The 27,991-nt window shown below is 37.6% G+C and overlaps 1 protein-coding gene across 2 annotated transcripts in view; it reads right to left on the reverse strand.

The window, feature by feature from the left end:
- ANGPT1 (angiopoietin 1) overlaps positions 1-22,013 on the reverse strand; it is a 247,508-nt gene extending 225,495 nt beyond the window's left edge. Inside the window, exon 1 of one of the 2 annotated variants that reach the window (XM_519904.9) lies at positions 21,340-22,013. In XM_519904.9, the coding sequence (XP_519904.3) occupies positions 21,340-21,636 (297 nt within the window). In that variant the 5' untranslated portion in view covers positions 21,637-22,013. The remainder of the gene's footprint in view (positions 1-21,339) is intronic. The other variant, XM_016959775.3, reaches the window with a different exon arrangement.
- Between the last annotated feature and the right edge of the window lie 5,978 nt (positions 22,014-27,991).

Here is a 27,991-nt window from a genome sequence, read left to right on the forward strand (position 1 = left end):
AGTCAGGAAACAACAGGTGCTGGAGAAGATGTGGAGAAATAGGAACAATTTTACTCTGTTTGTGGGACTGTAAACTAGTTCAACCATTGTGGAAGACAGTGTGGCAATTCCTCAAGGATCTAGAACTAGAAATACCATTTGACCCAGCCATCCCATTACTGGGTATATACTCAAAGGATTATAAATCATGCTGCTATAAAGACACATCCACATGTATGTTTATTGTGGCACTATTCACAATAGCAAAGACTTAGAACCAACCCAAATGCCCATCAATGATAGACTGGATTAAGAAAATGTGGCACATATACACCATGGAATACTATACAGCCATAAAAAAGGATGAGTTCATGTCCTTTGTAAGGACATGGATGAAGCTGGAAACCATCATTCTCAGCAAACTATTGCAAGGACAAAAAACCAAACACCGCATATTCTCACTCATAGGTGGGAAATGAACAATGAGAACACTTGGACACAGGAAGGGGAACATCACACACCAGGGCCTGTCATGGGGTCGGGGGAGCAGGGAGGGATAGCATTAGGAGATATACCTAATGTAAATGATGAGTTAATGGGTGCAGCACACCAACATGGCACATGTGTATACATATGTAACAAACCTGCATGTTGTGCACACGTACCCTAGAACTTAAAGTATAATAATAAATAAATAAATAAATAAATAAATTTGAAAGCACCTTAGGATCGTCGTTTCCTCCTCACATTTAGAAAAATGAGAATGGAATCAATCTCATGTTATGTAATATTAAGAATTCCTTGTAAAGTCATCTGAAATTAAACAGCTCCATATGACACAAATGCAGAAATATTTGCTTTTTTAAAATTTAATACGTATTGCCTGAGCAAAGCACTCTTGTGATGACCCCAGTTCTAAAATCCTAGTATTATCTTTGATGAAGACTTCTGGTTTATTTTTATTTACTTACGTTCATTATGATTTTCCCCTCAGAATTCAACCTTTTCCCTAGTTCTCTAGCTGCTTCTCCATCCTTTTATCTGCTTGCTTATTTCTGTATTACTTTAAGGAAGTGTCAGGGCTGTGTGGGCCACTCTCCATAGCACCCCAGCTTCCAATTATCCACCCTTGCATAATGCAACCACAGAATCCAAACCCGTTGTTTCACTACTACTACTGTTTATACCTATGTCCTTTAAAAGTTTGACAGTAAGTTTCTATCATTTTATTTGTCACCTTACCTGTAAAATTCCATTCCCTAAAACTGAATTGCCTGACCTATCACACCTACTCATTCATTTATCCCTGCAGTCATATGTCCATTCACCTCTCCATCCATTCGTTTATTAACTACAATATGGAGGATGGAGCAGGAGAGAGTTAGGGAATTTGTTGGGTCACAGTTTGCACAAGGTTAAGGAAGAAAAATAAATCATGATATTGTAACAGAACTGCTACATTTAGACATGGCTGGAACATAAAGAACAATGGAGAAACTGTGAAAGATGAGACTGGAGTAGTAAGCCAGGGCCAGCTTATAAAGATAGATTTAAGAGTTTGAACTTCATTCTGAGGATACCATGGGTCTGTGTGTTTTCACTACGGCAATGTCATGATTGGTTCTAAATTTTTGAAAAGCTCTGGCTGTCAATATAATTTGCACTGGGATAGATATTAAGATCTTGTGAAGTAATTTCATACTTATCATCTCACATAATCATAACTTCATTAATCTCTCTCTCCAGTATTTATTCCTGCTTTCTTTGCCACATTAAGTCTTGGAGAAATTAATCTTGATTTTATATTCTATAAAACTAGCTCATTCACTTACCTTCTGTTTTATAACTTACTTCTGTTCATCTCAAACAAAATTTCTTATATGTATTTCTTCCTTTGAAAAAAAAGACTAAAATTAGCCAAGGATTTTGGACTACCCTGACCCAATTTCTTTCTCTGTAATTCACCGTTTTGGGTGCTTTCAACATAAGTCTTTACATGAAAGTAAAGACAAGGGAAAGTAAGAAATAAAAATTGGTATAAAATGAATAAATGACCATGACATGAGTAAAGTAAATTGAGAGCTGGTCTTACAGGAAGAAAGCTGCTTCGGTAGTAAAAAATGAAGTTACCAATGGAAAAACCCTGTTCCAAAATATTTCTCCTGTTTTTTTTTTTTTTTTTCTACAAGATTCTGCTACTATTTCTAAAGATCTTTTTATATTTGTTTTCCCTGCAACAGTTATTTTGAAAAATAATGAAAATTTTAATATGGTCAAAATTTCAAGGAGTCAAGATCCCATCTGTTTTACATCACTCCTGCTTCTTTTATTTGGCCTCAGTCTAAATATACCTATTCAAAAAAAAAAAATCTGCCGGGCGTGGTGGCTCATGCCTGTAATCCCAGCACTTTGGGAGGCTGAAGTGGGCAGATCACCTGAGGTCAGGAGCTCGAGACCAGCCTGGCTAACATGGCAAAACCCCACTCTACTAAAAATACAAAAAGTAGCCGGGTGTGGTGGTGCACGCCTGTAGTCCCAGCTACTTGGGGAGGCTGAGTCAGGAGAACAGATTGAACCTGGGAGGCAGAGGTTGCAGTAAACTGAGATCGCACGGCTGCACTCCAGTCTGGGCAACAGAGCGAGACTCCATCTCAAAATAAATAAATAAATAAAGATTGCTTTGATTATAAAAGTGTCAATGCTTATATTGTACAATACACATAATCTTCATAAAAGAGAAAATGTTTAAAACTCTTCAATTTTTTCATTAAAAATTATTCATTGTGAATGTTTTGGGTATGTTCCCTGTCAATAGTTTTATGTGCATGCCTACAAATGCACAGTGATCTTCCACCCACCCCACACACAAACTCAGTGCTATAACATACATACAGCTTTTATAAATTGAGGACAATAACAGTATGTGTGTATAGAGTTGTGAGAATGAAATAAAATAATATCCTAAAGTATCTGTCCCAGAGTTTGGTTCATACTAAGTGCCCAAAATATTAGCTATTATTTCAGTTATTCAGGTATATAACCTACTTGTTCACACAACATCTGGTGGGCATCTTCTCTTTTTAAAACGTGATTTTAACAGTTGCAGTCATGGGGTCACTGAAGACATGATCTTTCGTCAGAGGGTCCCGGATTGGAGTGTCTTAACGGTTCTGCCACTTACTGCTTGTGGGAGCTTGTATGTGATTTCCTTATTCGAAGACTGTGGGTAATGTTTATCTTCCAGATTTTTTTTTTGTTTTGGGGATTAGAGATCATGTGTGCAAGGTATTGAAACAAATACCAAATAAATAATACCTATTGTTTCCTGTGTTCCTGCTATGGTGGCTGCAATGAGCATGTTCATATATGTTGCTTTTTCCTTCTGTTAAATTATTTCCTTGGGAATGATTCCCAGAAATTGGATTACTGAGTTAAAAGATTTGAAAATAGCTATGTTCTTTGTATTTACTGTTATGCTCTTTTCCAAAAAGTTTCAACCAATATGTAATGTAATAAGCAAAGCACCTCATATATTTAAAGAATGTTCCTATACCTGTTTCATTCAAGTCCAGATTCTATGCTCATCACTTAAGAAGGGGAAAATCTGGGATAGATTTTACTGCAGGAATTTCAAACCACTGGGAACTGAACAGATGGTGCTAACTCATTTTACGTTCGAGAGATCACCAGTCAGCCATGCTCAGTAACAGCTTTCAGAAACATCTGGATTCAAACTTACAGCCTAAACATGACAGGTTAAGTAGCATAGAGTTATAAAATAACTTCATGACTAGATTCTCAAAAATCCAAATTCCCAGAGATTTTTACGATTTTTAATGATCAGAAAAATTTCAAACGATGTAAGCATTAAGAATCACATAAACTGTATAGTACTTCAATTTGATATTGTGGAATTCAGAGTGTGGATGGTCTATGAAGCTTTTAAAAATACTATTCTGTAGATATAAAAATACTAACAACAATTTTACTCAAAGGAGCACAAAAATATATGCAGTCTTCCAGTTATGTTTATTAAATCTTACTAAACTTATGTGAAACTGAAATAGTTAACTTTTTGAGAATAGACAGAGGCAATAAAAAAATTTGCCTAAAAACCAACACTTATGACATTTTTATCCATGTCATAAGTCTTACTGGAATGCAATCTTCTGGAAGGCAGACCTCAGGTCTAATACATTGTTTTTCAATGCCTGTTATAGTGATAGGCACTGCATGTATGCCTAAGTAAATGGTGACTGTTCCAGTCACTGCTATTGATTTAATATAAAGGGGAGTCTTCAAAAAGCTCATGGAAAGTGCATAATATGAAAAAACTATGCATGGGTTTAAAAATGTTTGCACCAAAATACATTTGTACTAACTTGTAACCTATCTGAACAGGATCTAGTTTGAGGCACTAAGAAGAATAAGGTATCTATTTAAAAGAGCCCTTATTAAAACAACATAAATTCTGCTAAAATTGAAGCAAGAACAAACATCAAATTCATGGTGAAGTTTGGTTGGAAGAATGGTGAAATCATTAATGCTTTACAAAAATTTTATGGGGACAATGCTCCAAAGTAATCAGCAGTTTACAAATGGATAACTCATTTTAAGGGACAAGAAAATGTTGAAGATGAAGCCTGCAGTAGCAGACTATCCACACACATAGAATTTTTTCTTTGTTTATGCCCTAATTGAAGGGGATCGATGACTAACAGCATGAACAATAGCCAACATCACAATCATTTCAATTTATTTGGCTTACACATCTGACTGAAAAATTAAAATTGAGCAAATTTTCCACTCAACTTCATGGGTACAAAACCATATAACCTAGATCAACTATAGACAAGAGCAGAGTTTTCAATGGAAATTTTAATTTAAACAAGTGGGATTGAGATCCTAAAGCTTTCTTTGAAGAATTGTAACAGGAGATAGAACATGGCTTCACCAATATGATCCTGAAGATAAAGCACAATCAAAGCAATGGCTACTGAGAGGTGGAAGTGGTCCAGTCAAAGAAAGAGGGGACCAGTCAAAAGCAAAGGCCATGGCAATAGTTTTTTTGGATCTTCAAGGCATTTTATTTGTTGACTTTCTGGAGGACCAAAGAACCATAACATCTGCTTATTATGAGAGTGTTTTGAGAAAGTTTGCCAATGCTTAGCATAGAAACATCCAGAAAAACTTCAGCAGAGTCCTTCTTCACAACCACAATGCTCGTGCTAATTCATCTCATCAAACAAGGGCAATTTTGCAAGACTTTCCATGAAAAAGCATTAGGCATCCACCTTACAGTCCTGATTTGGCTCTTTCTGACTTTTTTGTTTCTTACTCTTTAAAAATCTGTAAAAGGGGCCAGGCGAGGTGGCTCATGCCTGTAATCCCAGCACTTTGGGAGGCTGAGGCAGGTGGATCACGAGGTCAAGAGATCGAAACCATCCTGGCCAACATGGTGAAAGCCCATCTCTACTAAAAATACAAAAAATTAGCCAGGCGTGGTGGCGGGCTCCTGTAGTCCCAGCTACTTGGGAGGCTGAGGCAGGAGTATCACCTGAACCTGGGAGGCAGAGGTTGCAGTGAGCCAAGATTGCACCACTACACTCCAGCCTGGCAACAAAGCAAGACTCCGTCTCAAAAAAAAAAAAAAAAAAAAAAAAGGAAGAAGAAAAGAAAATCTGTAAAAGGTACTATATTAGTCCAATCTCATGCTGCTATGAAGAAATACCCGAAACTGGGTAATTTATAAAGAAAAGAGGTTTAACTGACCCGCAGTTCCCAGTGTCTGGGGGGAGGCCTCAGGAAACTTACAATCTTGGCAGAAGGCATCTCTTCACAGGGCTGCAGGAAAGAGAATGAGTCCCGAGCGAAGGGGGAAGCCCCTTATAAAACCATCAGATTCCACGAGAACTCTCTCACTATCGTGAGAACTCACCCACTCTCATGAGAACAGCATGGGAAAACTGCCCCCATAATCGAATTCACCTCCTATGAGGTCTCTCCCACAACACGTGGGGATTATAGGAACTACAATTCAAGATGATATTTGGGTGGGGGCACAGCCAAACCATATCAGGTACTTATTTCCCTTCAGTTAATAATGAAAAAAAGACTGCATTGATATGATTAAATTCCCGGACCTTCAGTTCTTTAGGGATGGACTAAGATGGCTGGTATCACGGCTTATATGAGTGAGTTGAACCTGATGGAGCTTATGTTAAGAAATAAAGTTTACATTTTCATTTTTATCTTTCAATTATTTTCTTCCATGAATTTTTTGAAGTTCCGTCATATTACCCTCCAAATTTAGTAGTTTGTAACAACTATTTGATTATGTTCATTGGGCTGTCAGACTCTATGAGTCAGGATTTCAGAAAAGGAACTGTAGGGATGGGTTGTTTCTACTCCATGATGTTCTGAACCTTTTCCAAATCTAGAGATAGTGCAATGGGTGGGGACCAGAAAGCTTTGAAGGCTCATTTGCTCCCATGTCTAGAGCCTGAGTTGAGGTGACTCAAATATGGAGACTCACTAACCACAGCACCTACACATGCCTTCTCCATGTGGCTTGACTTCTTCACAACACCATGGCCTTGGGGTATATGGACTTCTAACACAGTAGCTCAGGGCATGAGTATTGTAGTGCACAAGATGGGAATTCAATTCCCTTTTATGGCCCAGCCAGATTCAAGGGGAGGGGAACTCTTCATGAGAGGGTGGCATATAAGACAGGAAGTGCTATTATAATCATTTACCATCTAGTCCTGTTCTCTACCTATTACTTGTACTTTTTCTACCTTGTTAAATTAAAAAAGAAATAACTGTATTTCTTTACATAGCTTTATTACTCAAATATGGTGAGGTGGGTGTGTTTTGTTCTAACTTTTAAAAACTATATATCGTTTTTTAAACTCTATCTTCCTTAAAGATTCCAGAACACCTCCACTGAATGAATGGGTTGGAATGATGTGTCCTTCTGATGAAAATCACCACTTCGCCATTGATTTCTCAAATGCCCAGTAATCAGAGGAGGAACAAACATACATTAATCTCATTTTTCACAAGAAGATATTTTGTATCTGACCAGAAAAGGAGCTTTCCAAATATTTGGTGAATTATTTGAAACATAAAAAAAAAACTTTAAAATAGGCTTATAGAGTTTATTTGAATTCTTTAGTTGTTTATGATATCTTTTTGGCCATAATCTTCAAAATTAGATCCAATGGAAGACATTTCAAAATAGTAGGATACTATATAGAGATAATTTATGTTCAGGGTAATTCATTTCCCTAATGACCTTTTCCTTGCAAATTGCACAAGTTTGATTTGTGAACTCAAAGTATGTAAGCTTTAGTCTCATATGAAACATAACAGTCATAAAATAAAAATTTCTTTTTCCTCTTTGACAGGAAGACTTCTTAGTTTCTCTCTATATTCAATTCTCAGTTAAGAACTTTCCTTGTTGAAGGCTGAGTATGAGATTTCCACTGCTATTGTCAGCTTTTATCATTGGTTTGAACCAAGGTCTCTTTAGTACATTAGTTAATCTTGACTGTCAGTAAGAGATACTGACAGTTTCACCTTCACAAGTGTTTATTAATTTTCTTTTCTTTTTTTCTAAGCATAGACTGGAGATCAATAACTACTTTTTTCATATTCTTATCATACTGATGAACTTTTAAAAAAATTCAAAACATATATGGCATAAGGTCTTTTAAGTGATGACTCTTCCCCAGAATATTACAAATAGTACCCAATTTATTAATGTTGAAGATGTTAAATGATTCTCCTCTATTGACTATATTTTATTTTTTATTTGTTTTTTAGCTGAAATAAATATAAGAAATACAACCTAATACTGTAATGAAGTGTTCCTGAACAAAAATACAGATAAGCTATTTTAAAATATTATCTTTATTTGTATGCTCATATCAGGATAACTCCAACTAAGGCAATTTGTCTAAGTAGCTCATTTATTTAAAAAGAAAAGTAAAAATAGCAATGAATTATTTGCCTCTGACATATTTGTGAAAGTTTTTTAAGAATTGTGCTGGGATGGGAAAGATGCCTAGGAAGCATTTTCCCTAAGAACATCAGGCTTCTTACAGCAATTTATACACATGTATGGTAAATTATTCTCATTGCCAAAGATGGTTATTTAGTATGGATAGATTCTCCAAAAACTTACAAGACATCATCATTCATCTGAATCTCTTCCCTGCTCCCCACCATTCAGAATTTGTTGTAATTTGTGAAAGAAAAGTGAAAGAGGCAAGAAGAGTGAAGAGCTTCAGATTTAACCACTCAGAGTATGGGTTCAAATTCTGCAATCTGCCTCAAAGTAAATATGTAACCTCTTAAAAATCATTTGACTTTAGTGGCCCTCAGTTTCCTTATCTGTAAAGTGGGTTTGATAATACCTGCTATGTATTAAAATATTTGTTTGGGTGATGACACTGTTTACCAAGGTAGATTTATTAATACCTTATTTTAAAAAATCATTATTTTTTTCTTTTTGTTTTTGGAGATAGTCTCACTCTGTCACCCAGACTGGAGTGCAGTGCCACGATCCCAGCTCACTGCAGCCTCGACCTCCCGGGCTCAAATGATCCTCCCACCTCAGCCTCTAGAGTCACTGGGACTACAGGCATGTGCCAGCCACCATGCCAGGCTAATTCTTGTATATTATTTTGTTAGAGACAGGGTTTCACCATGTTGCCCAGGCTGGTCTTGAACTTTTGGGCTCAATCCACCAGCCTTGGCCTCCGAAAGTGATGGATTACAGACATGAGCTACTGTGTCTGGCAGAAAAGTCATTTTCATACTTGCTATGTGGCAGAACATCCAGTATCTATTGCTCTCTTTGCAGATAAATTATTTTGTGCCGAAAGCAACAGCAATTTCTTTGGCAGAAAATGTGATTATGTTATATCAGTAGATAATCATGTGTCTCATGTAATGCAAGCTGTACAACTAAACATGAGAGGTCACTTCCCAGCTTCCTTTAATATGTATTTGCTGTATTGTCAGCTATCTCCTGAGAGATGACAAATATCACACACAATAGATGGAAGATGACAAACATGGAGACAATGAAGTGAGAAACCCTTAAAATCAAGAAAATTGTACTCTATAACTTAATAGTTTCCTGCACATTGGGGAAAGGTCTCTGTTATTCAGCATTAGCACAAGTATCCTTTAGACAACTTCACTGACCAAACAGTGGCCCCCAAACAGCTTGAGCAATACAGCGTGTGTTGATTGATGAACACATCCCAACAGTATCTACTGGGCACCTGCAATGCCTGCACACCACACATTGCTTGTGCTCAGCTTTCAATAGACAGCGCAGGTCAAGCAAGTGAATATGCGCTGAGTTGTTTGTTGTTGTGCTGTTTTAATACGTTTTGGTTTACCTCGCCATGCAAAGGTGGGTGAAAAGAATGACTGAAATCTATTTTGTCCCCACCCTGCTTTGTCCTCTTTGGGTCTCTATGGAGAAGAATGGACAGGGAGAATTTAGGGTAGCTTAGAGCCTCCCTGTCTCATGCAACTGATACTCAGCAAGGGAAGCAGTGACCCTCAAAACCCAAATTTTGAGTGGCCAGGCCTCCAGGATCAGACAAAACGAGAGGAAGAACTGTCACAATTGTCTACAAGTAGCAGTGTTCTTGGCTTGGGCCCAAAATACCAGGAATATTTTCATTAATAGGGACAATGATAAATAAAATAGGAAGTGAGATAAGAGGTCATTGCCTAAGGAGACAAGGTTTTTCTTCTCATTTTTACAACTCTCCAAATGACCCACAAAAGGAAGTGCAGGCAAATAATATTTTAAGTTCCAGAATGTGCTTTCACTTTTCCAAGCAGGATTGCCTACAGATAAATCCAAGAGGGAGGTCATTACATTGAATGGAAGATATTTAGAATAGGCGGCTTCGCCCCATGTAAAGCAATTGTAAGCCTTTCTTTGTGTTTTAGAAGTTTTTAGATAAATAGTCAGACTCAATTAAGCTCTATAACTTCAAGAGATGGTGCTTCTAAGGAGTTACACAGTAGGGACTGCAGACGTGGGATTCTGCGGTCTGTTAACAGGTCTGTGGGAGGGCTGAGAGAACCAGCTATTGTGCTTCAATCAGCAACAGAGCCTACAGTGCCACCGTCAATTTAACCATGGAGCTTTAGAGTGCGGATGGGGACAAATGGCTGTGTGAAACAGAACTTGAGAAAGGGGCAACACATTTAGTATGAAAGAATTAAGGGTTTAGACACAAAGACAACCACAGAAAAATTTTTTAGAAATAGACTTAAGGTTTGAGGATTGACAAGAGGAGACATGGCAAATGTTGCTGCAGCTAATCTCATATTTGGTTAAGAGCATAGGTCATAGAGCCAGACTGCCTGGGATTGAGTGCTGGCCCATAAATTTAACTACTGCGTAATCCTGGGCAAGTTACTTCCACTCTCTGTACCTGCCTCAGTTTCCTCATTTGCCACGTGAGGCAATTATAACACTATCTACCTCACATTGGCTTTTGAGGTATTCAATGAATTAACACATGTAAAGTTTTTCCAATGGTCTCAATACTTTTGAAAAAGTGCTCAATATTTAACTAACACTGTACCCAGAACTTCCCCTAGTAATAAGTAGTATTTACTTAACACCTACTAGGTGACAGAACTTATGCAAAGTAATTTATGTATTATGCTTGCACTTAATAACTCTATGGCATAGATACTATTATCACCTCAATTTCACCCATAATGAAATTGCAGCACAGAGCAGTGAAGAAGCTTGCCCAAGGTTACACAGCAAGTCAGTGGTGCTATCAGCATTCAAATCCAGGCAGTTTGACTCTAGGCATGACACACTTCATCACTGGGCTGTACTATCGTTAAACTTGCCATAGCAAATAGTGGACATAAACAATGTCCTTCCTTTTAAGTCTGTTTCAGTGGGTTTAGGCTTCTCAACAACAGGGGTTTTAGTGAATTTCTTACATCTTCCTAGTACCTTGCAGATCACCTTGACTGAAGTGCATATTTGATTAGGTAACTGGCTAACTGGTTTCCTGCCCTTTGTTAATTGCACGTGCTAAGCTCTATGACTCCTGCCTGTATCCTAAAAGCGCATGACAGAACTCATGCCATCCCTCATGGAGCAGTCCTCCTGACGCTGCTATAGTTCCCCGTCCCTCACTGTGTCACCCCTCCCCCATATCCCAATAAAGGGTCAGTCACTGTTCTCTCTGTTCATTCACCTTCCCTGTCGTCTGTCCTCTTTGCAGCACTCCCACTCCATGGCCAGCATGGGGAGGATCACAGGAGACTTTATTAAAAACAATAATGGAGGAGACAAGAGAAATAAAAAGGAGAGACAGGCCGGGAGGTCCCTTTGAATCTTTTTGTCTTGCCTGGTCTGAGGGCTGCCTTGCCACCTCTGCTTTCCTGCTTTTAATCTCAGAAGTCTCTAACGTGCAGAATGAGCAAAGTGGGGGTTGAAAAAAGCAAACCATTTGGAAGCCAGAAAAAATATTAGAACTTTCATTTCTAAAACAATAAGAAAGTTAATAATAAATTCATATAAGGCCTAACATTGGAGCCTTCACACCATCAGTATATTAAGCGGCCGTGCGTCATTCATCTGCTAAAAAAAAAAAAAAAAAAGAAAGAAAAAGCTCCAGAGAGCTAAAGAAATTGATGGGGCTGCCTCACTTGATTGTCCTCTTTCAGCACATTATGATATAGCACAGCTTAGGTGTATTTGGGAAAATGGACTCATGGATTATTTTATATAGTTTAAACTAAATTAATCTTTACAACATGGACAAGTGTCTTAAAAAACACAAAAATACTGGCACATGTGTACAAGAAAATAGCAGTTCTTGAGATTTCTATTCTTGGTAAGTGCCATGTATTAGAAGTAAAAAAACAAGGTTAGCTAAGTAGATCTAACAAATCATCAAAGAATTTTGAAAATATCAAAATTCCTCCTTGAAATTCAGATTTTCTTTCACTATTCTTGACAATGAATTCTGCTTGAAGTGAATAGTATCCTTTACAATATGAGGCAATCATCAAACACTACATTCTTAAGGTAAAAGTAGATAAGTGTACACTATCATACAATTGTATAATTAAGGGATTAGATAAATTATAGAATTTGCCGCTAATTAACCAAGAGTACTCTATTATCTTATCAAATTCGTGTCATGTGAAATATGGGTGGGCCTCAGTATTTCAAGAGTCTAAAACAATCTGCATTTGTTTTTGAAATTTACAATTGGTACCCTTAAACTGCTTTCTGTAAGGCAGATTTGGATGTTCTTACAACAGCTTGGCAACAAATTCAAACTATCGAATGTAATGTTTCTTTGTGCCCACCAGTAGCTAGGTTGGGGCAGCTTTACCTAACTAATATTTGATTATTTGAAAGTTTTCTTGCAGCTATTTTGAAACTATGTTCCTTTGGACATATGGGATGCCCTGAGGAATGCTCTTGGCGGGCCAAGGGAAGAGGGTTTAGAAGGAGGCCTCACTCCACTTCTTCTGTAACCTCTCCATTTGTTTCTAGATATTAAACTTCTGCAGAATAATTCATTTGAAAATCAGGTTCAATTGCCAAGAATTATTTAAAATTCATCAGTTCATTGATTCAAAAATATTGTCTTTATTATTGACATTTTAAGTTATTAAATATTCAACTTATTCAATAAACCCATTCATTTATTCTACAAGCATTAGAACAACTATCACCTTACACCTTTGTTCTTATTATTTAAAAACTGAGTAGAATTAGAAAATAATAAGAAGACTGATAATACTGGTAATAAGGTTACAATTCTCACCCCTTATATCTGTGCAATTAAAATAAGGTGGATGTCAAGACCTGCTGGATGGGGCAAACCTTGAGCTACAATAAAAACCTACTGAACTTTAATCTAGTCAGCTCTATATCAAGAGTGAAGACAAGAACACTGTTAAAATGTTTTATGAAATCCTGGGGCTATCTTTCATCTTTAAGGGTTTAGAGAAGAACTATAATTTGGGATTTTAAAATATTTATTGGTTCTCTGGGAATGGAAAGTCTCCAATAATCTTGAAGGGTCAAGCATTGTAATTTAACTTATTTAACCTTCAGAAACAAAGTGGAGACTACCAATAAAGCATACTCCTTCCTAATGAATAGAGCTACACACGTCACTAAACTTTACAATATGCCATCCTTCAAAATTATCATAAGCCATTTCGTTGAAATTTATAGTAAGTTTACCTATCTGATGCCAGTGAGTTTGGTCGCTTATAGGTACATATTACTAGTGATTTAAGATATTCAGATTTTTTTCACTTGCATTTTATTCATATTTCAGCTGCTGATTTACTTCAGACACATCTCAATGCCTGTGCTAATTTGCATGTTTTTTCAAGAGTTCAACACAAACTTAGGAAACACATTCCTAGATAGACCTCTAATAAGTAACCTGCACAGTCATGTAGTATAGTATAAACAAGTAACAACAGTTATCTTACTCTATATTTTTCAGTACTTACTGACAAAAGAAAAGATCTTCATAGGCCTAAATGCATTCTGGATGAAATTATTAGCTACTTTCTCTGTTCAAAATCACCTTTTCATTTGCCTGAAGGAAAAAATTCAGATTATTTGAGCAGACAACTAAGACCAAATGAATCTAAAGCTGTCTCACTTCTAATTATTTCGAATTAGATAAGAGTATTCAGGTATAGATCCTACATGGAAATAGCCTCCAAATGTAAAAAGAAGATAATCCATGGAGGGCGTCATTCTTTAAAAACCTCTTTGATAAGAGAGGGGGCACATCTTTTGTACACATTGTAAGAAGATTTAAACATGGAGATGCCCTCCCTCCCTCAGACCATGGGGCCAAAACCAAAGGGGGTTTGGAATTTCCCAACTCCACCGCCAAAGATAATCTTGTATTGGGACAAAAGTCGAGGATGACTCAGAATGTAATTAGGGTTGTGCATCTAAGCAAATGACACAATATAGCTTGCGGTATTAAAAAAAAAAAAAAAGAAAAGAAAAGAACACAAGGCCCAGGAAAAGGCTGCTAATGTTTCCACACAGAGACAAGGCTGTGGCAGAATGAAAACAAAACCTCCTTAATTAGCAAATTATAGCACAGGGGCTGATAAAACTCTGTGTTTTGTAGCTGAGCTACCCACTTATCGCTCCTCCCCTCTCATCATCTGCACAAGTGAGAGCACTTCTAATGTTTATACTTAAAACAAATGACAGGGGGGAAAGGTTTCTAATAAGAGGCTGAGCTGAAGCCCCATTTCTAAGAAAATAGAATGGCTCTAGTGTTTTGTCAGCATTCTTGCTAATGCCACAACCAACAGGATGAAACAGGCACATAGCACAGAAGATCCTGTAGCCTAGACTTGTTTATCCACAGTCTCCTGGTCTGTATTGTTATTCAGGTGCTTTTTTTTTCTTTTCTGATATGTATCTGCTTTAGGAATATTTCCCTGTTCTTGTGATGATGGGCAGGAGAAAGAAAAGACATGAAATTCCCTTGCTTGTGTGCCTCTAAAATGTCACCTCACAGCATGTCCAGACACCCAGCCAAGAAATGGCTTAGTCAGGCTCTCTGCCAACTCGCATGAACCTGAAGATTACTGGGCCTCCTGGAGGGCGATCTTTTTCCCACACAACAAACCTTACAATCTACCTTGCAATGGTCTCAATACTAATACTAATTCCTCTTGCAATATAGGGCAGGGGTCAGCTAACTTTTTCTCAAAAGGGCTGGATATTAAGTATTTTAGGCTCTGTTGCAACTCCTCAATTCTGCTTTTATAGTAGGAAAGCAGCCATAGACAACACATAAATGAATGAGTGTGGCCCTCTTCCAATAAAACTTTATTTACAAATGCACAGACAACATATAAAGGAAGGAATGTGGTTGTTCTTAATAAAGCTTTATTTACAAACAGAGGTGGCAGGAAAGATTTGGCCCAAGGGCCATCGCTTGTTGACCCTTGATAGGATGGAAACTTGGAATATTAATAAAATTTCTGCCATTATGTAGTTAAAAAGGTAATATGTAAAATATAGTTGCATCAAATTTCATCCATCAATTTGATTATAGTCCAAATCTGCTCATGGACTTCATTTATTTCCCTATTTATTAAAAAATAATAAATAGAGCCAACTATGCTGTAAGCATTGTGCTAGAAAAGTCCATCTGCTACCAGAAATGATAAAAAAAAAGAAGAATAAATAAAAACTAGTGAACAAGACAGGTTCAGGATGTACCTCATACAGCATAGTGTCTATGAAAATAGAGAGTCACTCATTCTGCAAATATTTATTGAGGTTCTACCATGTGTCATCCACTCTTCTAGGTAGAAGGTATACTGCATCAACGAGATAGACAAGGATGCTGCTCTAATGGAGTTTGCATTCTTAGTAGGTGGAGACAGAATAAATAATCTGACAAACAATAAGTTACACAGCATTATGCAGTAGCAAGTACCATGAAGAAATAAAACAGTATAATAAGGTAGAAAGGCTCTTAGTAAAGTGGGGAAGGTGGTAGGTAATGGTGCTCAGAGATTTTCTGAGAAGACTGCTGAGTGAAGACCTGAATGAAGAGAAGTAGCCAACCATGCAAAGATCAGGGGGAAGAATTTTCTGAGCTGAGTAAACAGCTTGTAAAGTCCCTGAGGCAGGAATGAGCCTGTCTGTTGGAGAAATAACAAGAAGGCCAATGTCACTTGAGTGTCTGGAATGTCGTTTGAAGGTAGTAAATGATGGGGCCAGTGAGAGGTGTGGGGCAGATCATATAAGACCTCCTGGTAAGAATTCAGATTTTATTCCTATGTAATGAGAAGTTGTAGGAGGATTTTAAGGGGGGAAATGACATTCTTATTCATTTAAATTACATTAAGCCAATACCTTTATATGAGAGGAGTGCTATTAAAAGAAAGCTCAATGTGAAATGGTACAGTCAGGGGTAAGGAAGAACTGTAATTGCCCATAGAAACTCATAGAAAAGGACCTACTTGTCATAGCCCTAAAACCTGAGATCTCTCAATGGAGACAGTTTACCAAAAGGCTATTATAACACTAACTGCCTAACTTCTGGGGCTGAAAGGGTTTTTTTTGGATCTTTTGATTCTAAAATGTAACAAGCAACCAATAATACCTAACTATTTGTTGAAAAGTTAATACAGATTCTGAAGGGCTCTTACTTGGCTTGAAAATCAGAGGTCTATTCTTCAAATGAAGTTGATGGGGACATTTCTACAACTCGATTTAAAAGATCATTATTTCTATTAATCTTTCTCAGCAACTGCTACTTTTCCCAATCTCTAGGCATAAATTGTGCATGTATCTTATTTTCACATTTAGTGACAAATTATTAAAATCATACTTACTAAATATCTACTTTATTTTTTTTGAGATGGAGTCCCGCTCTGTCATTCAGGCTGGAGTGCAGTGGTGCGATATCGGCTCACTGCAACCTCCGCCTCCTGGGTTCAAGCCATTCTCCTTCCTCAGCCTCCCTAGTAGCTGGGATTACAGGCACACACCACCAGGCCCAGCTAAGTTTTTGTATTTTTAGTAGAGACAGGGTTTCGCCATGTTGGCCAGGCTGGTCTCGAACTCTTCACCTCAGGTGATCTGCCCGCCTTGGCCTCCCAAAGTGCTGGGATTACAGGTGTGAGCCACCATGCCCGGCCAATGTCTACCCATTTCACACATTTAGGAAGTTCCCACAAATGTGAAAATAAAACATAAGAGCATTCTCTCTGACTGTTGCACAGCCACCACCGGCCACCAAAACAATAATATACTGGTGAGAATTAAGTTCTCATGTGCACATATTATACAGATGTATATTATTATAATTAAGTTCTCATGTGCACATATTATACAGATGCATATTATTATAATTAAGTTCTCATGTGCACATAGTATACAGATATATACATATTATACAGATGTATGCAGTAAATGGCTCCCTACTGTACTGAACAAGAAATACTAAGTTCTTGTGCTTATAGAAGTACAAAACATTATTGTACAAAGGAATATCTAGCTGACCCTCAAGTAGCCTAGTGCTAACATTTAAGCAAACTTTAGCATCTTAAAGTAGTTACAAGGTCCCTTAATTTTCTCTATTTTATAGTTACCACTATACACTTGAGCACTTGATTTCTTAAAAACTGATTATTACAATAACAAAAAATTAATCCAGACCCTTAATGAACATGTTCAGAGGTATAAAAATGGATAAGCGACATTTACTACACTTGAGGAACTCACAGTCTAGGTGGGAAAACAAGCCTAGAAACAAACAATTAAAACAACCACCACAACAACTTTGAACTACAGCGTTAACATGATACAGTCAATGTACTGTGATGACATTTGAGAACTCAGCCTGGGAGGGTAAGTGGAGTGTGGGTAGATTTCCTGGAGAAACTGGCAACAGAGCTGACCCTTAAAGAATAATTAACAAGATGAATTGGAGTGACTAGAGAAGTTTTTGAGATTCTAGATTACTGGTTAAATATAATTTGAATAATTAATAACCACCTACTCTGGACCCAATATTGTTTTAACTAGTATTAGGACAAAAATAACCGTAGGTTATAGTCCTTGCCTATAGGACAACTTACAATCTATTGAAGAGGTAAGGTGTATACCTCGAATAAAATACTGACAGTAGACAGTAAAGTGCAGAATGCAATAGATAATGCATTCATTTTTTCATTTAACACATATTTATTGTATATCTGTTATAAATATGTTATATACTCTTCCGGGTACTGAGGTTATGACATTGGACAAACACACAAGGTCACTGGCCTCATGGAGGTCACATTCTAATGGATATTAATAGGGATTAATATATATGTAACATATGGGTTTAAAAAAATCGCCATCATCAATGTGTTTTGGGTAATAGCATTTCAAATCTTAACTCTGAAGAAAAGAATACAATATGCAAATAGGGGACATCCTTAACCAAAAAATATTGTCAATAGAAAAACAGCTAAATAGTCCAGTAAAATCTTTGTATTTCTTAAAATATTCTGGATGGCAATTCATAACTATATTTTCCATTAATAGTCATCAATTTTAGCTAGTGTAAAATATTTATAGCAAATAGACTATTGTTTTCTGTTACAAGGCATTATTGACTCAATTTATTTAAACTTTTAACAAAAAAAGACATCATTTGGCAAAAGCAAAACAGATCTTCTAAGGATTCCCCAAATCTTAGAACATTATACATATTTAAATCTAAATATTTTAAATGTACATCTTTGTGAACTTTTTGAGATGTGGGAGACAGAAAACAATAGTTCACAAAGTACAGGATGTGGGCTAAATGTTTCACTGTCATAGAGAGGTAGGGAGAGATCATAAGAAAGTGACAAAGACACAGAGGCCAGTTGTATTTATCATTACTTATCTAAGAGCTGGTCACTCTCAGGTATTTACTATGACTTGCTAATAATTCCAAAAAGAGCTGTATTACAGAAGAGATCAAACCAGAAACACACCCAGGTGTTTCACAAAATAAAACTATGATGTTAGGTATATTATTCACACCACTCTTCCTGGTCTGAGATGTCACAATAATGCTATCAACCTACCTCATTTTAATGGACAAGTGATTATGGAAAGTTGATTTCTTTGAATTAAATCCATCACATCAAGAAAGCAGTGCCATAACAGTTCCAGTATTTATGGTGACCCACAAATCATTTGCCCCCTTGCATGCCTTGCTTCTCACCCTGTTCAGTTGTAAGACCAGAAAAGTTGAGGAAGGAGGTTTCCCTTCATGGAAGGGGATGGATTAACATAATTATCATATAGCTTCATTTAGCGTTGATAACACATCTATTCTGCCTCAAAACCTTTCCTGATAGCGATGCCATGAGCTGCATAATAATCACTGTGCTTTGATTAATTATTTTGCCAAATAAATGGATAAATTAATTTCACCTACATACACTGATAGCCTCAGTTTCTGCAGGGTGTTGCTTCTTCCTATGGCAACTACTTGGAATCAAAATAGAAGTAACACAAATTGCAGTACTGAGCATACCAAATGGTTACAGTAAAAAGATTTCCATTTCAATTATCAGAATAAAAATATCACATGAAGTTTAGAACTTGGAGTGAAGAAAACTCCTAATTAAGGGAAACTTATGAAAGCCTTTAGCAAGTTCTTTGCTGAATGCATTTTTTGGTTTCTGGATCCTCCAACCAATCACATTGACAATGACAAAAGATATGCAAATTTAAACTGACAATAGTCAAGCCACATTGCTCTGACTCATACCAATAGGGACGTTTTCAGCATATATTCAGCTTGATTTTTACACTTGAAAGGGTCAATGTAACCAAAGAACATTTTAATAGTTATTCTTGGCTATAATCTGAAAGTTATCCCATAATCATTGACCAAGAACAATGCAAACAAGAATCAAATTTATTTTGCAAAATAAATTAACATATGAAACACGTGCATGATTTAAGCCCAGCAGAATTATGTGTTTACCCTGTCACTGCTGAATAATTGCATAGCAACAAGAAATATGCATTACTATGTTTGAATCACTATTTTGATTATACGCTTTAAGCAAACAAAACATTACGTTTTTGGTAGAATAGATCATTCAGGATAACTTGGGACTAAATTTTCCTTCCCGTTCCCTCAAAGAATCCAGACTAATATATAATGATTGAATTCTCACTAAAAACTATACGGATGGTGTACTGAAGAATAATAACAAGCTGTTCAACCAAAATCATTTGTTTACAATGGAAATAAATTTTACCAAAGAAAAATACAAACATCCTATTATAAACTACTACTGAAAGTAGTGCCTAAAATTTCAGCTACAATTGTAAAAAAACTGAGAGTTCTGTTTGCTTTTTATTCTTCTGCCTACCTACTGATTGCCTATTACAGTCCTATAGTCTGTAATAGAAAGATTACAATATCAGCTTTGGAAACTGTAGAACTACTAAGTTCCAGTTAATGTGTCAAATAAAATAACAGTGATCTTAGTTCAGTCCCTAGTGGACAAAAGTAGAATAAGTATTACTTGGCATGATTCAGCAGGCAGTGACCTAAGTGAGCGTGACCACACAGGAACAAAATAGAGCATTTGTCCTTTCCCTATCTTTTATCTTTTTAAAGGGATTGCCCGGTTAACAGACTAACTTAAAGAAGCCTGATTGCATACCTATCTACATGTACCAAGTGAATCCATTAACAAGGGAGAGCAGCTTTTCACAAATTGAGACATTGCCTCCCTTCTAGTGGCATAGTCAGTTGAATATACTTATTCTCGGCTGCCTATTATTAAACAGAGTGCAAAGACAGAATGAATTGCAGAAGTGTGTTCATAATTTAATAGGCTTATCTTCAACAAAAACTTAAATGGTTTGTAGATAAATAACTGGATAAACTATTCGATTTGATTTCTATAAATTGAGATTACATTCATACTCAACATTAACATTCATCAAACAACATGGATACTTAAACTCGCCAGGTACTGTCTCTAACTACAATGCCCTGAGAAGGGAGGTATTTCAGGAATATAGTAGACTACATGCTGCGTTCAGCCCATATCTGCAGGTGCATGTCTTCCTCAACAGCCAGCATGCCCTCATCGTGAGCGAGCAACCCCTTTCCGACAGTTAACATCACAATGTATCTTTTTAATTTTTTTTTCTCAAGGACAGAAGAAAAAAATATTTAACAGAAATCAGTCTACTATTCTACCACTTGCTGAAATTAACAGTTCCCTTTACATAAATATACAATTTCTCCAACCAAATATCATATTTTATATTTACTCTCACTTCATGTTAATTTTTATAAAGGTTAAAAAAACAAATACTTTGTGATGATTTGCCACCCCAGCGGCACAAAATTTTCTGGTGCAAAATCGATTTGATCTTATTAATTAGTATTGTCATTATGATTTATTTTTCACCAACTTGCTTAAGAGGTACATACTTTCTTTCTTAAGGTAGTGTTTTGACAGAGAGACCCTTAATGCTGAACTTTAGAAAAGAGAAACCAAAAATGTCATAAAATTTACCAGGGCTAGACACACAAACGGGGTGCCCCCACACATTCATAGGTTTGCGCAAGCCCCCAAACCTTGGCTTACCCAGGAAGCCAAACCCAGACAGCCGTCTTGCAATTGCAAACACTGCCCCCCTGGAGCAAAAGGTAAATACACAAATGCTCCCCTAAGGAACTTTAAGTTAGCTGCAGTGCAAGAACGGAAAAAGCTCCGTGCTATTAGAAACTGAAAGCAATCACTTACTTTTTGCAGCCACTGAGTATAATTTTCCATCACATGTTCCAGATGTTGAAGTTTCTGGGAAGAGAAATCCGGTTCCACGTGTGGAGCATCTCTCTGCAGAGCGTTTGTGTTGTACTGGTCTGTCGTACTCTCACGACAGTTCCCATCGTGTTCTGGAAGAATGAAAGTGTAGGCACATTGCCCATGTTGAATCCGGTTATATCTTCTCCCACTGTTTTCTGGACTTCGGCGCTGATTGCTGCACCCTATGTGAGTCAGAATGGCAGCGAGGAAAGCAAAGGAAAGGAAAACTGTCATTGTACTGCCAGCACTCTCCTTCCGTGCCTCTCGCAAAACTTGCTCCTTTCTTCTGACCTCTAAAACTAGTTCTTTATTTCAGGTAAAACTGCTTGTTTGTTTGACTCTTTCCCCCTCAAAGAAAGCGTTTGAAGAAGAATCATAGAAAACTAGCCATTTGTTAGCTTTGTTCTAAAATTTTAAAATTTTTTATTTCACTGCAATGATGTTTTTCTTCGTTAAAACTTGAGATATTTATTGCATAGTAGCTGAGATTTATTGTTTCCTCTCTGTGTGACCGTTCAGCATGGAGCCTGCCTGAGTCAGCTGCGTGTACATATTCTAGACCCTTTCCTCTACCCTATCTGCTGCAGATCTGCTATTTTCTCCCAGACCTCAGTGAGTTTTATTAAGGTTGCACATCCAAGCCAAGCTGGAAGCAGGCAGCCTTTCACAAGATGACTTGACAGGAATGCATGAGTGTGCCCCTATACTAAGGATTGCTGATGGCTTAGGGCGGCGGGATCGTCTTACAAATTGGCTAGATGCGCATGACCTCGATCATGTATGGCCCTCCCGCCCCTTTCCGCAGACAATTGCCTTGAGCCTTTAGCAGATTCATGGCAAATCAATAAATAGAGCAGTCCACCTTAATACACTTTTGGTGTGCATGCTGACCTACTAAAATATAGCAAACTAGCAGTATGTTTTTAAAGTTACTATTTAGTCGAGGGACCCTAAGAAGAAAATTGGCATAATGTCCAATGAAATTATTTTTGATAGAGAATGATAAACCCATATCATTATTAAATGTCTTTAAAAAACCTGTATTCTTGACTCTGAGGAAAAATATGTTAAAAAACAGTTTTTACAGATGGTATTCTTTCATTGTATTCACTTAGACTTTTAGGAGTTGAAGAAAATAATCAGAGAGGATCAAATTAGCAAGAAAATTAGCATCATTTGTTGCTCAAAGCAATATGTTGCACAAAGCAATATAGTATGTGCATATTAAAGAGGGTTATCTAAGTACCTTTTGGTATAGGGGTCTTAAATGAAACTGGTGTCCTGATCAGAATGCAACCCTTCATGTTCTGTGTATATAAATTGAGCAACTTCCCTACAAAAACAATGTGGCTACAATTTAAAGCAGTGGCTTGAGAATTATTAATTCCTGTGGTATATCCTAATCCTGTATTTTACAAGGATCTCTTTGGTGGCTATGGCTGTCTTTAACACTGGTGTGGAAGTTCCACATAAAAACCTCCTGTGGCTGCACAGACATACTATGTGAGAACAAGCATATATCAGGTGTGCTAACAGCCAGCAATGGGCTGTACAGGAGACATCTCTGTGCTTCTGTGAAGGAAGAAAGAAAAATTATCAGAAGATGATTTCCCAAAGGCAGCGTATAAACATTTGAACAAAGGGACCCATAAACATAAACAGGCAATAATTGTAGAATTTAGGGAACGGCTTTGAGATCTTTACTAGATGCAGAAAACCTGAATTATGAGTTGGGATTTTCGTTAGGAACTGGGAGGGCTTTTAGGCAACTGCAGTCATGGTGTGAAAACAGAAGCCACAGCTGTCATCTCCCATGTCTTGGAAGGAGAACAGGGCAGTGGGTGAAGGTCCGTAGTGGTTAGAGATGGGCATTTAGGGAGAAGTTAGAGGAGAGGTCAAAACAAATTCCAGAACAAATGCGATTTACTTGGGGAAAGAAACCTTGCCGAGATTCATCAGTCCTTTCCACACCAAATAACAAATTTCTGATTGGACAGATATGGAAGCAAGTTATGCCAAACACAGCAATAAAATATTTGAACCACTTTTGCAGCCTCTTGAACTTTTGCGTGTCTCCTCATTGAGTCAGGTATCACTCCTGTGCAACAATAATAATGGCATGCATTAAGACCTTACTGTTTTCCAGGCGAAGCACTCCTTACACACTATCTCACTTAATCATTCCAACAAACCTAAGATGACGGATATTATGTTTAACCCCATTTTATCAATGGGAAAATTGAGTCACAGAAAGGCTAACAGGATGTAATTCACAGAGCTGGCCAGTGATGGCGCCAGTATGTGAACTCAGGCAAACTGACTCAGAGCCTGTTTCAAACCACCAGGCCAGCCTGCTTTTGGAAATCTCTGCAAGGAATGAAAGCAATTTCAAAAGCGCTCCAGCTGCATTGATTTACAGTCCTAAACCAGGAGAAGTGACGTACCTAGAAGAAAAAGCACTGTTAAAAAAAGAGTATCTCTCCAAAGTGATTCAGGCCTTTTCCAGCACACGCGTGCACGCGCACACGCACACACACAGTGACAGGTAACCTATGCACAGCCACAAAGATGAAGTGCACTGGCAAAATGCAGGTTGTCTAAGAACACTTTCCAATAATGCTTGATTTGAAAATTATCCATGGAAAGAAGAGAGTCCAAACCCGACACCTACAAGTGTTTTGCGAAGAACTAAATACAGCAGAAAATTGGCAGAAGACTAACGGATGAGTGGTGAGGTTTCTATTAAAGTGCTCCTGTGTTTTTAAATAGCCGAGACTGTTAAAAATCTGTTCCTCTACGTGTGTGTCTGTGTACGTCTCTGTGTCCTTATCCATGTGAATTTTCGCAATTAGAATAAATGAAAAGCAGGAATGCACAATTTCCTGAGGGAAAAGTAGACAACTAAGAAAGAGAAGCCTGAAATGCAAATAAAAAAGGAGGGGTCGAGGGACAAAGAGACAGAGAAAAATGTAGAGACTGATTTATTTCTTTTGCAGAAAAACAAAATCAACCTTAAACCATAACACTGGAAGTACTAGTGTCATTCTGAAAAAAATGTCTGAAGATGAATTTTAAGTAATTAGAAAACACAAGGATGTGCAGAATTGACTCCAGTGTTTTTGGAACTCCAGTTAAGGAGACTGTAGGTACATTTAAGGATCCTGACACACTAAAGATAATATGTCTTTGGGATCATGCATCTAAGCAACAGCAACACTGTTGTGAGTTGCTGATTATTCAGAAATGGGGCAGAATTCAGGATGCATTAAAATTTAGGGAGTAGGGCTGGGTTCAGTGGCTCATGCCTGTAATCCCAGCACTTTGGGAGGCCAAAGTGGGAGGATCGTTGGAGACTAGGATTTTGAGTACAGCCTGGGCAGCATAGGGTGACCCTCCCTGTCTCTACCCAAGATAAAATAAAATAAAAATTAGCCAGGTGTGGTGGCACGCCCAGGACCTGTGGTCCCAGCTACTCAGGAAGCTGAGGTGGGAGAATCGCTTGAGCCCAGGGGGCTGAGGCTGCAGTGAGCCATGATTGCCACTGCACTCCAGCCTGGATGACAGAGTGAGACCCTTTCTAAATAATAATAATAATAATAATAATAATAATAATAAGCGAGTAATAAGAACAAGCCAATTAAAATTCATCTACCACACCTCCATGAAGGGTAAAATATTTCTAAAGAACTAAACAGTTCTGTTCAATTGAGTTCTGTTCAATTGAATTCCGAAAGCTTGAACCCAAAAGCTTTGTGTTTTATTAGAGCTCTGGAATAAGGAAGTATAGGCTTTAAGGTTCTGATCTCATATTTACAAAGAGTCCTAGTAAATGTCCCACTCAGTCTGAAATTTCCAAAGGGACCAAGAGCCATTTATACCAGAACTTAATGTGCCTAAATCTATCCTAAGAACCAGTCTTTGATAATTCTTTGGTAAAGCTTTCTTAATTTCTCCAGGTCCAATAAATGCTCTCCGTGTTAAATTTCAATAACCTTCTCCTCATGTCTCCAAAACTGCACTGCTCACGTTGCTTGCTAATTGTTGCCTTTTTTTTATCTGTCTCTTCCTTTTGCTGTGAGCTGCTAAAGTGATCTTCTCTTTGTCATCATTGATTCCTCAACATTCACTGTGCACTTTGTCTGAAGGAATGAAAGAATAAGCAAATAAATGAATGAGCTGATTAATGACTCGATGCAACTTCCTGACTCTCTATCTGGTTACTACATGACTGGCCACATTCATTGCATTTGTTGAGTGAGTTTGCCTAGAATCCCTAGGCATGAAGAACTGAGGATAAAGCCAAACTTATTCTAAAGAATGAGTTAGACACAAGAGCAAAGTACAATGATAATTCATAGTATTATTTAACGCTTAACAAATAATTTTCTCATCTAATGTTTACAGAACCCCCATAATTATGTAATATTATATATTATTATTCCCATTTTGCTGATGAGAAATGTGGAGCCATAGAGATTAATCGCCCAGGATCTATGATCTCTTAGGAGGCAGAACAGGAATTTGATCCTCAATCCATCTAACTGTGAGGCTCACATTCATTTCCCACTGAGCTATATTGTTTATGACAATACTTCAGTATTGAGAAAATATTTATTAGAATTTAGGGAACAAGAACAACATAGTGACTTCCCCCTTCAGAGGTCCCTTTCCTCTGAAACCCAGGGCTTTCACAGATTCATGTTATGATCTTCCAAAACAGGGATAATATTAAATCAGGATGCACCAGTATGGTAAGATATGCTTACCAACAGCCAATCTGATTAATCGGATTATACTTTAGAAATATTCTAAATGGTTGGTCCTATGCCATGTCATCTGTTAGATATCTTGATCATCACTCCTGCTCTACAATAAAATCAAAATATATGAAAAAAATAGTATTTATTTCTCAAAAATACCACCAGGCAATGAGATTCAAGGAAATAGTCCTCTGGTATTTATACAACCACTTATAGGGGAAAAAGGGGTGGGAAAGTATTCTCCTACTTTGTGTTCTGAACACAATGTGATTCACCACACCAAGGGTGCCATATTCTATGACTCTGCTCAGGCACTTTTAGGGATCAAGACTATCATCAGGCCTATAGAAGTGGCAGCTCTATCTAAAAGGAGGGAGGGCACTTGGCTGTAGCTCCTGGAAGCAGAGCCAAGACGCCTTCACTCAACTATGTAGGCAGCAAAGGTATCCACAACAGATGGAAATATCACAGGGGACAAAACCAAAAACAGAAGAAGATGGAGGATATCATCTGGTAACTGAAGGCACTTCATGAGTACATGCAAAATATCCATTTAGAACTCCCAGAATAACTGGGAGGATGCTACAAAAAGCTGGAAACACTGCAGCAAGTGGGATGAGGACGGGAGGCATATAGATAAGTGAGGAAAATAAAAATTATTATATAAATATTCCTCTGTCTTTTGATGACAGAAATTTCTGGTAATTGTTAGGTATCTTATTTGTTAAGTAGGTTTAATTTTATTTTATTTTTGAGACAGGGTCTCGCTCTGTCACCCAGGCTGGAGTGCAGTGGCATGATCTCAGCTCACTGTAGCCTCTGCCTCTGAGGCTCAAGTGATCCTTCCACCTCAGCCTCCCTAGTAGCTGGGACTACAGGCATGCACCATCGTACCCAGCTAATTTTTGTATTATTTTGTAGAGATGGAGTTTCACCATGTTCCCCAGGCTGGTCTCGAATTCCTGGACTCAAGCAAACCACCAGCCTCGGCCTCCCCAACTGCTGGGATTACAGGCGTAAGCCACCAGGCTCAGCCTGTTAAGTTGGTTTTAAACTATAGATAGGCAAGGTGGAAACCGCTGAGACTGAATTAATTTGCTCTACCTAAGAAAGGAAAGAAGGGATTAAGAGACTCAGGAAAAGATCTAGAAGTGGAGGACTGGAGCTAGAGAGGTTTAGAGATTCTGTGTCAGGCAGAGCTGCTGAAAGAGAGAGGAGGCTTGTGGCTGTGTGGCCATGAGAGACTTGGGAAGATATATCAAGTAAGGAGATTTGGAGTGAAATAATGTTTCCAGTGAGATCAAATTTGTCTTATCTGTTTCAGTAAAATATATACTTTGGGGCAAATGACTTCTTAAAGGTGAATAAGAGGAATTGAAGCATTGGTCTTTGCTTCAAGCATGGGAACAGCTAACATATGGATTACATAGACTATTAATGTGAATGCAATTGAAGTCATTTGTTTCAGGTTTGTTTTTCACACTAGATCAGAGTCCCAAATGCTAGAACTGTGTCTGTCTTATTGATCTGTCTGTCCCCTTTTCCTGGCACAGAGGATGAACTTTATAAATATCCAGCTGACTGTCTGATTCATTCACCTTAAATCTCAATGATGAGATGTGAAGACACAGAGCCAGTCCCTTACAAGTTTTCAGGTGCTAGACTTGCATAGGCCCTAGAGATCTCACTTTGTGGTGAGTCATAGAAGGCACCCAGAGTCCATAGATTCCAAAAGTCAATCCCAGCAGTGGTAGTGGAATAATACCTAATACTTCCAGCCACCTATGAACATTGCCACGGTTGAAAAACCATTCAAGAAACATCTCAGA

This window comes from Pan troglodytes, chromosome 7 (genome assembly GCF_028858775.2).
Source record: "Pan troglodytes isolate AG18354 chromosome 7, NHGRI_mPanTro3-v2.0_pri, whole genome shotgun sequence".
Classification (NCBI taxonomy): domain Eukaryota; kingdom Metazoa; phylum Chordata; class Mammalia; order Primates; family Hominidae; genus Pan; species Pan troglodytes.